Here is a 15,543-nt window from a genome sequence, read left to right as displayed (position 1 = left end):
TCTAAAATAATTACATGCCATTACAAACTAGACGAGGCACATAATGAAATAAAAAAAAACTTCTTTTATTGTCTTTTATTATTAGAAAACTAAATAATCTTTATATTTTATAATTAAAAAAAATATATAATCTGTATAAGCTTGAGTAAATAATTACTAACACAAAAGTGACTATTGCAAGTTATTTATACCTATTTAAGTATTAAAGTACTACTATTTATCTAACCAAGTAAAACATGAGACGATGGACACGTGGTTACAACCAATATTTATCCGAAATTTATAATTGAAACGTAATTTATTCGATCAGAGTTTGTTAAAAGCGGCCTCGAATGTCCGAATACCAATTATTGTCAAGGCCACTAGCCATCTCCAATAATTGTTGCCAACTGAAATTTAGATGACTATATTATATTGTTTAAAATTATGTATGTATGATATAAAATTGTTTAGCTTAGTTTATTTTTTAATTTAAAATACTCTAAATATATTAATAAAATAGCAACATTGAATCAAGAATACAATCGTAAGTTAAGCCTATTACTCAATATCATCTTAAAAAGGATATTAATAAGAGTGTAAACATAAAAGGTTGAATGGAGCGTTTTATATTTATGAAATTTATAACAGGTTCATAGACTGATACTAACCTACATGAATATATTTATATATAACGACAACATCTATTCTTCATACATCCACTTTAATATTTATAAACATTTATTGAGACCTTAATTGGTTTCAAATAATGAAATGAATAAAAGCTTAGTTGCTAATGGCACTTGTATTTTAAATATGGAAATATATTTACATATGGTCTTACTTAGAAAATGTAAATAGTTACAGTCACCAAATTGTCTCTTTCTGTCACCAGTAATTTGAGATTCGAAAGAAGAAGACAGTGGATCGTGTACCATAACTATAATACAGTTATATTAGAATTAAAGGAAATTTAATGGACATAATTATCATAAGGTGAGTATAAGTATCTCTTTCATTTATTCTCATTCAATCTCAATACAATAAACACATAATACAATTAAAAAATAAATAATTTCAAGTGTTTGAAAAATAAACTAAGCTATAATAAACAAGGATCCTGCAAAATTTTATTAATGAAGACATTACATTTCAAATATAAATGTTATATAATGCACTCATAGTATATTATGAATATTTTAATTCATTAATTTTTAACCCAATAGTTTTTTATATGTCCATAATTTTTATAATTTTGGTTTTAGATTTTTTATAGAATATTTTCATCATTTAAATTCCCTATATTTCTTATATATATAAGAATATGTAGTTTATATATATAAACAATATTAATGAAAAGAACAGACCGTAAAATGTCTAAAAAGATTGGCTTTTATCAAAGTTAAAAACTTTGAATCTGTATTCTTGGCTGTTCTGAATGTCATAACTGTATGAAACTATTACCATTACATTCTTAAGAAGTTTTTCGAATTCAAAGCATTCCATCAAGATCGGTCCATTAATCTCAGTCATAACTCATTTTTGTGTAACATTCACGTAAAATTTATCACTTTTTATTGAAGTTATTTTTGATTTCTGTTTTATATTTAGATTGCAGAGGCCTTGAGCTATTTCATGTGAGTAGATCTAGGTCAATAGTGTATACAAAACGTGGGTTATGTTTGTATAAGAAATATATTTCAAAGTTTAAATTGCAGTCTTTTTAAAATTAATGCACAAACTATTGTTGATATAATATAATGTAACTTTAAACAAATCATACTGGGTAGTAATATATTTTACACTATATCCATAACAAGATGACCCAACAATTATTAGAACTTAGTGACATATTATATTTCATCTTACGACGAGTTGTAATCGCTATATACTTTTACTTATGTAAAACAATATAGCGATTATTTAAATCCCTTTTTTTATACAATTGAATAACTTTATTCATTGATTATATCCGACCTCATATTTCGATACCTTTTTGCATTTCAATTAAAATAAAATTTAATCATAATAAAAGACAATAAATATAATGTATGGAAAAGGAAAATATATAATTGTATTATAAAGCTACGATGAAATATCACCAAAATATTCTTTAAACGGTACGATTGACTTAGATTTTAATTGCGTTTAAGGCTTCTGGATATTCACACGGTATAATAGTCTATAGGATAAAATTTTATAACTCTAAAACAAACTTAAAACCTAAGGTGCGGTTTATTCTTCATCATGTGTCTGAAACAAAAGATATAATATTTTTAACATAGTAGTAGTAGCATTTACTGTCACTATGTATTATAATATAAAATATAGGTACTCATATTGTGCAATAATTAGATGGAATCATTCAAATGGATCCTGAGTCTTCCAAAACATATTTTGAGCTATTGTCATAAATGGTATTCATGACGATAGCTCAAACAAATGAACTATAGTCCCTGCAAAAATCCAAGTAACTTTTTCAAATAAATCTACAGTCTTGTTTTAAGGTAACTAAGTAATAAGTAGTAAGGTATTATTAATTTTGACAAAAATCTTATTCGTCTTAAGCACCTCCAGGTTGAGATGAGGCGGCAACCACAGGGCATTTTTATCAGTTACTTATATCGAAATATCGTTTTTTTTCAATGGATATTTATCGTGTTTGGTGTAGAATACGTACTTGTCGAGCGTCTCCCAGAAGGCGAGTAGGGCGGCGCGGTCGAGATGCCGCTTGGTGCGGCTGAGGTTCAGCACCGTCACCGCCCAGCGCGCCACGTTCGCGTCCAGCTTCATCTCGTCGAACTTCAAGTGGAACGCGCATACTGCCGAGTGGAAACGTGAACCGTTAAGCTGGACCGGTGCTGCATTGCTTCGTTAAGCTAATCGTTACAAGAACTATTCCAGAACGTTCTAAATTATCCCAAATTAATATTTATTGACAATACATAATTAATATTTATTGACAATATTTATTGAAAATACAATACATTTTTTCAATATAAAAGGTATACTTAAAACTTACTATTAGCAAAGATCTGAACAGGGTTTCCATCCCAGGGCCACCCTTTGAACTGCCATGCCGGGCCTTGGACGAATACAGCGACCACTCTATCCCATTCGGCAGCAGATAACCTCGCAGGGTTGTCTACTACTCGATAAGGTACCTATACGGGTTAATAAGATATAAAAACAAGTCGGTATAAGTTCGTACATATAACGGCCTCGGTGACCATATTCAATTCCCCATTTTGCATATTTTGCAGCTTTTTGATTTTTTAGTATAAATTTGGTGTTCTTTACAGAATTATATGATAGCTAAAAATTGTTCAGAGCTATTTATATATCATACTTCGTATTTAACATACAAAAATAACATTTACAAACATTAAAACAGCTCTCTGTTAGTTCATTCAGTCTTTACATGATTATTTTTTACTTATAGTAAACACTATACACTAAGTGTTGTGTACATGTGGTCTAGCCATGGGTAGCTCAGTGCTAAGATAAAATATATTTGTGTATATCATTTAATTCATCTCATGTCCTGCGGTGAAGGAAAACACCTTGAGGAGACCTGTACATGGTATATGATGGATGAATATTTACCTCATAACCCCTCTCGAGAAGAAAGCTTTTGTCCAACATTGTGATATTTACAGCGTGTTTTATATATTATGTTAATTTTTTTAAAATATTTAATAACAAACAAAATCCATAGTTGCATCGAACAAAAACACTAAACATAAATATTCATCCGCATACAATGTCCAACTTTTTTATTTTTATGTGATAACTTTTCATAAATACATGTTATGCAAATAAACATTTTTGAATTTAGATTTGACGTTATATATTAGCTTGAGAATTATTTACATTTACACACAATTACCTACTATACAATCATGACCGTGTGGTATGAAATGACCCAATCCGTCTGCCACCCGTACAGACAAAAAGGATACATTTACCTTGTGGGGGAGGGGAGTAATGAAATTGAATTTAATAAACAAATAATTGTTTTACAAACCGTTATTGTAGTCGCATTATTGGGTACTTGATCACCGGTTGGACCTTTCCTTCTTTGTAATAATACTTCATTTTCCCGAACCGACCCTTCTGCTTTCTTCTGCTCAACTGGTACAAATCTGTTAAATTATTACAATATATTTACTTCTAGAAGTTTAGCAATACAGTTTTATCTTTAGATTAAAGGAGCACAGTTTGATTCTGCTAAGCCGAAATAGCTGGGACTTAACCCAATGCGTATCACTGATTTAAACAATATTTTTTTCGGTAAAATCAGCAATAACCTTATTTACCATTCCACATAATATATGATTAATTCTAATCATAAGATAATGACAACAAACATGTTTGAACAAAACAAACAAATGTTTGAAAAGCATGACATTCTAGTTGATTTTTCCTATTAACATCTGGGTTAACTGGATTACTGAGACTGTTGTTATTACAATAATAAATATTATTAATATAACGTTAATAATTATTAAAAATAAACCATTTGTTTCTATTTTAATTAAAAATAACATGATTTACAAGTAGAACGATGTATCGCACTGGACACACAGACAAAAAATAAAAATTAGTCCTGACTTTTGTAAATTAGTTATTTTAAAATCACAGACAGACACACATACTTGAAATTAATTTATTTGTTTGCATCAACATTGGATTGCAAGTTCAAACTATGCAGTTATCATGTTTCGTACGTCACATACAGTGAGTAGCAACAGTATGTTCCATATCAGTACATAAAATGTAAACAAAAGTTCATTCCCAATAGTTTAGCAAAGGTTCTTCGTACAGTACATTGGTTTTCATAATTCTGAGCGATTTTTCTAAATGATTGTATTCATAATATTATCAAATCAAATATTATCAACTATACCTGTTTGTCTATGTCATTTATAGAGACTATAATGATAAATGATACACTCGTATCGGGACTTAATAGTCGTCCACGAGACCCATAAGTATTGAAGAATTTCTTCATAATAAATAACGTAAGCGAAGCCCGAAAAGTTAGCATTATAATAAGTTTAGGTGTATGGAGATGCATACATTTGCTGCACGTCGTAATAAAAATAAAATAGACGTTACACACTTGAGCTCCTGGAGCATGTCCTTGACGTTGTACATGGTGATGAGCGAGGTGGCGGCGGCGGGGATGATGATGATGGGCGTGCGCGAGGGCCGCTTGCCGCCCGCGGGCGGGCGCGCCGCCGTCACCGGCAGCAGCTCCCGTCGCGGGGTGCCGCCCGCCGCGCCGCTCTCTGTGGATCATTATAAATATCATTCTAATATCCTAAGGTTCTTCAACATGTTGACATACATATTAAACAAAAACATCTTACTAGTTAGGCTAGTTGTTTAATTTTTAGCCTATATTTTAGAATTCCCATAGATTATAGAGATTCTTTATTTATTTTAAAACTTTAAAATTTAAAACATGAAATCATAATTATACATCATAAAATTATAACTAATAAGCATAGCAAAGCTTTAATTTATTAAAGAACCCACCGGGTTTTTATTCTACTTTTATGAGATATCATAGCCTAGAAATTAAAAAGAATAACTTACGTGGCATTTGTCTTGGATGATTTGGTGTTTGTGGAGCACGAGCTGGTGCTGGCACACTTGGACCTTCTGTCACTGACTTTAGGGTCATACCATGATATGTCCCCATAGTATCAATTTTGAAACCCTCCGTTTCTGAAAAGTATAGCAATAATTATAATAAGGAAAGTTTTTTTTTATTTACAAGCTGTTTCTATTTCAACTAACCTTCTTTCTGTCTGATAAATCTTTCCTGATCGTATCTGTTATACTGAGTTTGCTGTGCAGGTATGGCTGTCGGTGGAGGCATGACTACTGGTTGTGGCCTGGGTGCTCCTGGCCTTCCCTCTTCCCTTGCTCTTATACTACCGAGAAGAGCTAAAATACTTTTTGCAAAAGTCTGAAAATTGAATAATACAAGATTTAATATTGCCATAATTACAATGGATAAAAGTAATCTTGGGATACTGTTGATAGAAATGCCTCTTATAACAAATAGAATCAAAGTGGAATTGAAATCAGAAATTCAATTATATATAGAAGTTTTTATTTCGTTTTATTACTTTCGCTAATATTGATTGAATTTAATTGAAACATAAATATTCATAACAAAGCATATACTTATGCATTTATTAGGAAAAGACACACCTCTACTACTACATACTCACCTTCCCATTACTTTGTAATACTGTAGTTCTGGTCCTCCATTGCCTCTCTCGACTAATAATATCTTTAGTAAGGTCAACATCATAGTCAAGGATGGCTCTGAGATCGGATCCCACAACACCAAGAGTATCTGAATAATCATTGCTCTTAATGGTTGTCCTTTTTTTAGCTAAACGCTTGGCTTTGATGGCAGCAATTTTCTCCACGGACATAGCCTCTGATAAGGACCTTTAAAATCATTATTGTAGATATAAAATTATGTATTTTGACTTAAATATAACTCTGTAACAAAGATCACTGTATTATATTGATTAAAACCTTACTTGATATTATCAACTGTAACAGAAGCTTCTTTAGGTGCATCAAGACGAGCTGCCAGCTGCTCTCGTACTTTCTGAACATGTGTTTCTTCAATACGAGGCTTTTTAGCTTCAGATTCACCTCCATCATGATCATGAGTCCGTTTAACCTTAAATATGTGGTTTTACAAATAACAATAAATATTCAAATTAGTATAAAAAATCGGGTTTCCTGCCATATTTATTGATAAATGCTCTACCTGTGTTGATATTTCCAAAGGTGCACTTTTGTCTATAGATGCACAAGTTGCTGTCTCACCATTTAGATAAGCGAGCAATTCCTTACGATCAGGACGCCGTACAGGTGGAATATTAGCGGCCTGAAATACAAAATTATATAAATTCTAAACTTATTACCAACAAACTATAATATTCATCTCAAAATACTTACAGCTGCTTGCTTTACATAAACTGGATGAGGCAAAAGTACATTTTTCAGTATAAACAACAAGCATTCCAGAGTATAATATTCTTTATCACTTCCCTCTTTTCCAGATCTGTTTGAAAATGTTTTTAATTAGTTTTTTTTTTTCTTTAATTTTAAAAGCAGTATAAAACATTTCTACTCACCCCCACTTAAGGTAATTAGTCTTGACATTTTTAGGCCATGAAAATTCACCAAAAATAATTTGGTTGTCACGTTCAATAATTTCTTTTTTATTTACATTATACTGGCGAAGTAAACTTAAAGGATCCGCCATGATTACGTCGTATTATTTGCGGTAATGAGCACTTTGCAAACGTTATTTAGTTGTTAAAAATATTTAATAATTCATACACAATTATTGTATGTAATGCATTATGCTTTGAGAGTAGAAAACAGTCGACGAATAACTTTTCTAAATAAAACACTAAATCAATTCAAGCACCGTGTCAAACACTCCATGTTCAAGTTGTAGCTGTCAAATGAAATAAAAAACAACAGATAAAACATAACAACAGACAGACAATATCTATTATAACAGTTGACTAGAATTAACATGGTTCTAAGCATATTTTGCATAAGTGAAAATAAATATATATAAAACAACATGGGATCCTTAATGAAATTTATTCAGAGTACATCAATATTTCAATATGAAAAATAATCTAAATGTACCGTCATAAAAGGCATTTTGTTTATTGTTGTTTTAAATAAAATATAATTGAACCTGTATTCTAATATATAAAAAACAATATTTAAAAAAAAAAAAATTAACAAAACCTTATTATTATTGTAATACTTCAAAACCCAATTTATATGACTAATTTTTAGTGATCATCCATGTATGCTTAACCTTATGCATAAACAAAAATTTGACAGAATAAAAATAAAATATGGTGTCTAATATGGCTGCCGGTCGATCCTTATTTTATTAGCATTTATTAAAACTTATTTAAACTCTCTAAAACAACAATATTTGTGTTAATATGACTGTAAATTAAAGAAAAAGTCATGATGACTTCGACTCCTAAGTCAGAGAAATGCGGACAAGGTAAGCTATGCATTAATTTCATCTCGTCTATGAGTAGGTATCAAAAATTTAATAGTATTTTACTTTGTCTTTATAAATAGTTTAGATTTTTAGATTTGTTACTAGTGTTACTACGTTTATTATTGAATGACTTATTTTTAAGTTAGCTATTGGTTGATTTATTTTATAAAAAATACTCCGGTACTTCGTATTAGACCAACTACTTAACTAATTAATTAATGCGCCGTTTGGTTTCTAAATACCTAACTAAAATTCTTTCTCTTGCACCATAGCTTATATAAATACAAAAATTTAAACTAATCATGGTTTGTTTCTTCTTTTGTACGTAGAAAAGTATAAAATTTCTGCATAAAAAAATGTTACTAAAGTTTCATTATTAGTAAACAAGAAAGACACTTTTTATGATGTTACTTTAACTAACACTAGCAGTGTTCTTCAGGATTGTTTATATAAAGCATTTTATGTTTATGTATATTTATTTCTTATACATGTATTAAAAAAAAGTATTACTGTCAACAAATAATACGATTTTTCGTAGTAAGTAGTGTAAAATGTAAATTAATCAATGATTCACGCGTGAATAAAAAAATGCTAACGTTTTATTATATTATACACAATATTATTTCTTTTATTTTAATCATAACACCTTAGAATTTCCTTGTGAAAGTAGACACATTTGAAAAATATTACTATAGCTAATAAACCTAAATATTACTATAGATTCAAAATTGTGTATTTATTATTATACTATTATAAAGCATTTCTAAAAAAATAATTCATACTTTTTAGCTTGCTTAATATATATACACATGTTGGCAAATTATGATTTACAAAAGTTTATCTTAAGACAGGTGAAATAAATAAATATTTGTTTACTCTTTAATTATGCCACTTTTATAATAGATAATTTATTTTATAAAATGTGAACCGACCAGAAACACACTATCGGTTAAAAGCCTTAATGGAGAAGTTGTTATTTATTAGTTAAATATTTTGTTGATTAATTGAATGTTGGGTAAGTAGTTTTATTAAATATATAAAATGCCTTTTAAGTTTATTAACCCTTGTAAATTAATTTATAAATAGATATGTCACAGTAATTTAAAGTATATCTTAAAATTAATTAGACACAATTTAAAGAATATTTATTTTTTAAATTAGGTGATATTTGAAATTCCATTTTGTATGGAATTTAATTTTTTAATATGAAAAAAGTACTGTCACAATGAACCAGTATTAAATTTAAAGTATAAATAAATTTGGCAATATTGTTTTGTTATTGATAACTATATTTTTTAAAATTAAGGTTTAGAGAAGGAAACATTTATGAAACATTATAGACAAAAGGAAACATTCCTTTTGTTAAATAATAAATTTATGTCAAATTTGTACTTTCAGTTTCGGAAATGTAGATTAAAGTCTGATTAACTTATTTGACTTTAAGCTTAGTGGTCATTGCTCGCTGGCAAAATGACCAATGAGTGATCAGTATTAAGTCATATCAGGAAATTTGACTTAGATAAGTTTTTCAGAGTAAATTTTTGATGACTCTGATGACTTCCAGTACTTATGTTTTTTAACAAAAATGTGTAGAATAAAACAAATATATAACATTTTTATCATTATTTAGTTTTTGAGTGCTGATTCGAAAATATAATTGTACATGGGTTTTTAAAAAATATAATGCACAAATTGTGTCTGATTAATTATAGCTGCACCTATATAAGACTACTGAAATTAGTAAAGTTACTATAAATTACTAACTAGAATCTAAAATCGACTGCTTTATTCAATTCTATTTACATAAATGTAGTAGTGCTAATCGAGAAAATGAAGAATATCTAACAATATATTGTATCTTAATCAGAACATTATAATAATATAAATCAGGTATAAAAAAGCGTAAACTTTCGCATTCTAATGCTGGTAGAATCGTAATGGATTCACAGTACGTAGTAAATAAACGGCTGAGCATTTTGTGTGCCAATACATTGTCGGATTCGATTGGGTTATTTTAGTTTCTAGTCAGTTGTGAAAGTTTTTCTTTGTGGTTCCCCGAACACTTAAATTAGCCGTGAAGTGAAAAGCGGTGACATCTATGTTTTTACTAAAACTGCGATTTGTTATTTATAAAAAATAAAACGTAGTAACTTTTGTTTTGAAGGTGTAAACATAACTTCAACTGTTCGAAAATACCGCTTTATTAATTATTCTTGTACAAAAAAAGTACATTGAAATTGTTTCTTTATATTTGAAAAGAGTTTACAGTTAAATTTATACAATTTTCATATTCGACTTCTGTGTGTATAATTACATAATTATTAGTGATACCATTCAATCTTTTCAAACAAAAAGTACCAATTTTAAGTCTATACGGTTTTATATACACGGCGTATAACGGCACTATTCTCGAATAGACTATCAGAATTAGACGTCTACTGTCTGAGGTTGGAGACGCGATATTATGTATGCTATTCAGCTCGCTTCGTGCCGCAGTTCGTCCGACTTATTTTATTAATATTCCTGCGGTTAGCGCTTCGAAACCGCCACGCCGTCGTGCCGGTCCCGCCCGACAGCTCGTATAATGCCGTTCAAGATATTTAGCTTTCCTCGAAAAGAGGTCGAGTTCTAAACAACGATGTACTTTACAATTCATTGCAATAAATTACTATAAACGGGCTTTAAATTTTAATAAACTCTAGACCCAGATGTTTTGAGAATATCAAAGTTATATACAAATTTCATGTTTACTAGTGTGAAAGCATCAGTATTCATGTTAAATAAATATGAAAGGTTTTTTTTATATCTACATCTACATTGTAACAGACAGTCGATCAATAAAGATTGAGAGCGGATGTTGAACGTGATTAAAGCTAGTTTTTTCAAAAGGTTTTTACGTTTCTGCCCTGATTTTTTAGTTTCTACGACAATTTGTAGCATGACTTATACGATTTTTATGGATTAATTTCTATATTCTTGTGAGAGTTCGTGTATCGATGATATTAATATTAACTAAGATATATTTTTATAAATATCACTTATGAAAATGGCAAGGAAAATTTTTATGTAGATAATTTAATGTGGCAGATCTTATTAAGATAATAATACTATAATAGGTATTCTGACCTTTATAGAAGTATATTATTTTTGTTTCTTGAAAAAGTATGTCAAAAGCTCATACTTATTAAGTTATAACAAACCCTTATTCTATTAAAAAACAATGTGAAAAACCAAAAATGTCTGCCGCTGCGTTATCAATGATCAGCGCTTAAGAAATGGTATATAACATAACATAACTCGAAAAGGCAGAATTAAGTAGTAGATTTTCTGCACTATAACGCTGCGACGTAGGAATTTACGTTTCGAATTGTTTCTTATTGATATGAACTTTAATTCTTCGCACTATAAAACATTAGCAAATCATATACAGAAATGTTCGCCGACTCTACCCGCCACACCAACGCGAATACAGTTGTGCATTCGTTTTAGAAATATAATTTCAAATAATTTAAAATAGTAGTAGGTTAGCTATTATGTAAAATTATGTAAAAATATGACCTAAAAGGAAATGAAATGTTATTGTAGAATATGACATAATTTTTAATTAAATTTATTAATTTATTCTGATATAAGTGTTATTATGAATTCAAAAATTCAAGCTTAGTAATTATCATATTGGAAGTAGTCTTACTAGCTCAACGGTATAAGGGCCGTTCGCGATGTAAAAGCCATAGGATGCTGACCCCTTGGATTATAATAATTGGTCATAATGCCGTCTTCACTTAAAAACCGTTACGCCTAATTGCAGCGAAAATTAAGCAGCAATACCCCAATAAAATAGTTATAAGTATTTTTTTTAAAACCTTTTAAAATATATAGTAATTTAAATATGTATGTATGGATTGTTTAATATAAGTAATGACTACGATATGCACAATACTCATTATGTAGGTAGATTCTAGCTCAGCGTGCTCTGGCCTATCTGCTAAGGCACTGTAACGGGACCTCGTCTGTCGACAAGAGTTCAAATGCCCAGCTTCCATTTCCTTAGTGTTTGAACGTGCTATTATATTCTAAGCTTTTAGTTCGAATATCGGTATATAAATACCTGAACATCGTTTATAAACTTTTTTATCCGACTGCAACTGGAATTTAAACTATTTCCACACAATTGATAGAGATTACATTTTTGCACACACTTTTGGCGTTGGTGACTGTGTAGTATTATACTATATGTTTTGCTTTTGTATATGCCTTTATTTAATCGTTAATATACAAGAAAATAATCTTATATTATACGATAAATACTATGTTATATTCGTGCAAAAAGTCAAATTTCGTACAAAAACTACTTTGAAAAAAAATAGGGGAACTATGATCACATGTGACCCTCGTGTTCTTTGCAGAGTTCGTTTACAATTTTTCCCACATGTATTAAAACATTACATAAAACGTTAAGTCAAGGTTACAAATATGTTGTGTATTAAAACAATTATAAAGATTGCTTACAATATTACTACTTAAGAAAATTTCAATGTCGTTTCTTATGTGAAATCTATCATTTGTTCGCGATTAATTAATTAGTTAACGAGTATTAACACAAGTTTAATTATTTATAAATCAGTTATGAAGCGGAAGACTGATTTTACTGACTGATTTTTTGATTCTTAGTAGGCACACGTACAGCTAAAAGAGTCACCTGTATGTCATAGTAAATAATTATATATTATAGTGATAATAAAAAGTTGGCAAAGCTATTGACTCTGTCAACTTCGGGATCAGATATTTTATGTCCGTTGTGTGTATATACTGGCTTTCTAGAGCCGAAATAAACTAGAGTGCGCGTAAATCATAAACGAAGATTGCGGGTGCAAATCTGGGCTAACTCCACTGAATTTTCAATTGTTTAATAAGTGTTTATCGTTCATCTTATAGTCGTCGGTGAAAGAAAATATCAAAGAAAACCAGTTCGTATCGAACGAAAATCTAATATATGTTTTTTCCACCAACGCACTGGTGAATTAATCCCCAAATTTTCTTACCAAAAAGATATACCTTTAGTCTTTAACCTATAGTCTCGTCTTTCAATGCGGATATTAGATATTTAAAGTAATAATTATTTTTGATAGAATATTTGATAAGAGAATACATAATGTTTTACTAGTCAAGCCCTTTTGTGAAAGTCAAATAAATTGTCATGTTTAAATAAACAAAAGATATTAGTATAATATGTTCAGAATCCTAAGTTACAAGTAATCATTTACAATGACCCGACGTGCCGTTCGGGCTATTCGAATGCCATAAAGTTCTATTCCGAAGATCCGTTATAGGGAACCAATTCGTACTCCGTACAAGTCGTTATTTCCTCAATTACCTTAAGCTATTCACATGGAACTGTTTACACAAACGTTTGTTTGCATGTTACGATGTACTCACGCGTGGATCTTGATTTATAGACTTATTGCGACAGGTGCTAGATTACTTTACCTTGACTCCATCGGTAGCAAAAGCACCGTCGTCGATCGTCGTATTTACTAACGAAAGTGAATGGCAAAACGAGTCCTTTAAATCTAGTTTCTAATTATCTTCAACTTATTGATATCAAACGCGAGTAGTAAACGACACTTGATACAGTTAATGTTTTGATTAATCTGCTTGCGGCTCTGATGTCGACACGGTCGAATGATTATATATTATAACGACCTTATATCTAATTGCTGAGGTCGTTATGCCATTTGATGGGTTGTTTTGCGTGAATCAATGATTTCGTAACGCATAAAATAAGATGTTAATCTTTTGTGTGGATTTACACCCATTGCTATTCATGATTTAATCTTATGCAATGACTCAAATTACTATCTCATTTAATAGAGAAATCTTTATATAATATTAATAATGCAACTTCAGACATCAACTAGGTCTGATCGTTGTTAAATGTCGAAGCAAATCGATTAATTGGTTATTACGTTACCTAAAATACTTAATAATTGCTTAGTGCTTTGCTTAACCAAGCGCTTAAGCAATTATCTTAACTTATATATTATTGAGATACTTTAAAGGACTAGCCGCTTCGCGTGGTTTTATCCGAGTTGAACGTTATTTCTCCGCTTCCCGTGTGCCATAGTGAGTATATTGGTATATTTAGAGAGTATATTATATGTCTAAAACATATTCAATGAATGGGCTTATCTATATATATTTTTTTCAAATATGATTAGTGGAAACTTGGATAAGCGCGTTCAAACAAACAACTAAGCTAAGCAATCCATAATAGTAGAGATTGGTTAATTACTTTATTTTATCTTCAACTATGACTAAAACTTGATATTTATCTTAATGGATTGTCTCATTACAATTGTTTTTGAACATTGAAGGCATTTGTTTTCATATTTTTTTATGGATAATTAGCAATAATAGATAATATACGTAAATTTCTCATATATATGGCCATTTACCTCTCATATTACGGAGATAGTTTCGGAGCATATCAAATACAATACTCCAATGCTGTTTCCGGATACACGTCTCAAAATTTCGGAGATGTTTTCTCTTACCGCCGCGCAAAATATTAATTATAAATGCAAATTTTAGAACATGAATAACGATTAGACTATTCTGTGTATTTGAACCAACTGACTGTGATCTTCGGTCAACTATAAATTCTGTCTATTGGGCGATCTTGGCTCCTCAAATTTAAGTATGAATATTCTATTGTATATTCGTCAGTTAATATTATAGTTTACTAAAATTAAAAAATGTTTATAGAACAGATGAAATTACGGAAGTCATTTTTTCAGTTTTTTTTTGTTAGATATTTTAAAGTGTGCAAAAAATGAGATCCCATGATTATTTTATCTTTAATTGTTTACATTTAATCTTAAACTGTTTATAACTTGCACCAAATGTTTATGTGCGGGTTTGTTATTTTCGCAAGAAAATTGTCGTTGCACATCCAATGTCTAATCCATCGATCGTATTTTACTAACTAATTACTAGACTATAATTGTTTTTTTGTAGTTCTCAGATTGGGATTTATATAGACCTTCAGACATGTTTTCTTCCTGTTATTGATAAGCTTAATGATATGCATTGTCACCTGAACGTGAGAGGTGAACTGTGAAATAATCACCGATTTCTTCATAGCTTCGTCTTTAAATTATTATCTATCGTCCGATGTTTCCCCGTTCAATTTCTATTACCTACTTGCTTGATCTAGTATCTAAATATAGTATCCGATTGCTATTATTGTGTTTTAAAAATTGATACATGCCAATTTGATAGGCGACATTCGGTGACTGTTTCGAGATGTGAAAGCCAGACACACAAACAAATTTACTTTCACATTCATAATATTAGTAACCATTATACAATAATTAAAAATATTGGATCATAACAGTTTTCGTCATCATTTTTTAAAATATTTTTCTTATATTGCGGGTCTGGCAGTCTACGTGATACGTGATACCTTTGTATCTGCTCATCGC

The 15,543-nt window shown here is 30.0% G+C and overlaps 2 protein-coding genes across 2 annotated transcripts in view; one reads left to right on the top strand and one right to left on the bottom strand.

The window, feature by feature from the left end:
* Nucleotides 1–1,221: 1,221 nt before the first annotated feature.
* Nucleotides 1,222–7,512, bottom strand: LOC125074043 (parafibromin). The gene is made up of 12 exons (XM_047685249.1): nucleotides 7,155–7,512; nucleotides 6,976–7,081; nucleotides 6,785–6,904; nucleotides 6,549–6,694; nucleotides 6,228–6,453; nucleotides 5,788–5,959; nucleotides 5,584–5,715; nucleotides 5,105–5,273; nucleotides 4,007–4,124; nucleotides 3,002–3,143; nucleotides 2,660–2,801; nucleotides 1,222–2,232 (listed from the first exon to the last, which is right to left on the bottom strand). Exons 1-12 carry the CDS (start codon nucleotides 7,283–7,285, stop codon nucleotides 2,196–2,198), a joined length of 1,641 nt encoding a protein of 546 aa, XP_047541205.1. The 5' UTR covers nucleotides 7,286–7,512; the 3' UTR covers nucleotides 1,222–2,195.
* A 408-nt stretch (nucleotides 7,513–7,920) lies between these two features.
* Nucleotides 7,921–15,543, top strand: part of LOC125073556 (guanine nucleotide-releasing factor 2) — a 36,045-nt gene continuing 28,422 nt past the window's right edge. The window contains exon 1 of the mRNA XM_047684458.1: nucleotides 7,921–8,059. Coding sequence (XP_047540414.1) covers nucleotides 8,020–8,059 — 40 coding nt within the window. The 5' untranslated portion in view covers nucleotides 7,921–8,019. The remainder of the gene's footprint in view (nucleotides 8,060–15,543) is intronic.

Source organism: Vanessa atalanta, chromosome 2, assembly GCF_905147765.1.
Source record: "Vanessa atalanta chromosome 2, ilVanAtal1.2, whole genome shotgun sequence".
In the NCBI taxonomy this organism is placed as follows: domain Eukaryota; kingdom Metazoa; phylum Arthropoda; class Insecta; order Lepidoptera; family Nymphalidae; genus Vanessa; species Vanessa atalanta.
The sequence above is the reverse complement of the archived record's forward strand: the minus strand, read 5'-3'. Positions and strand labels throughout refer to the sequence as shown.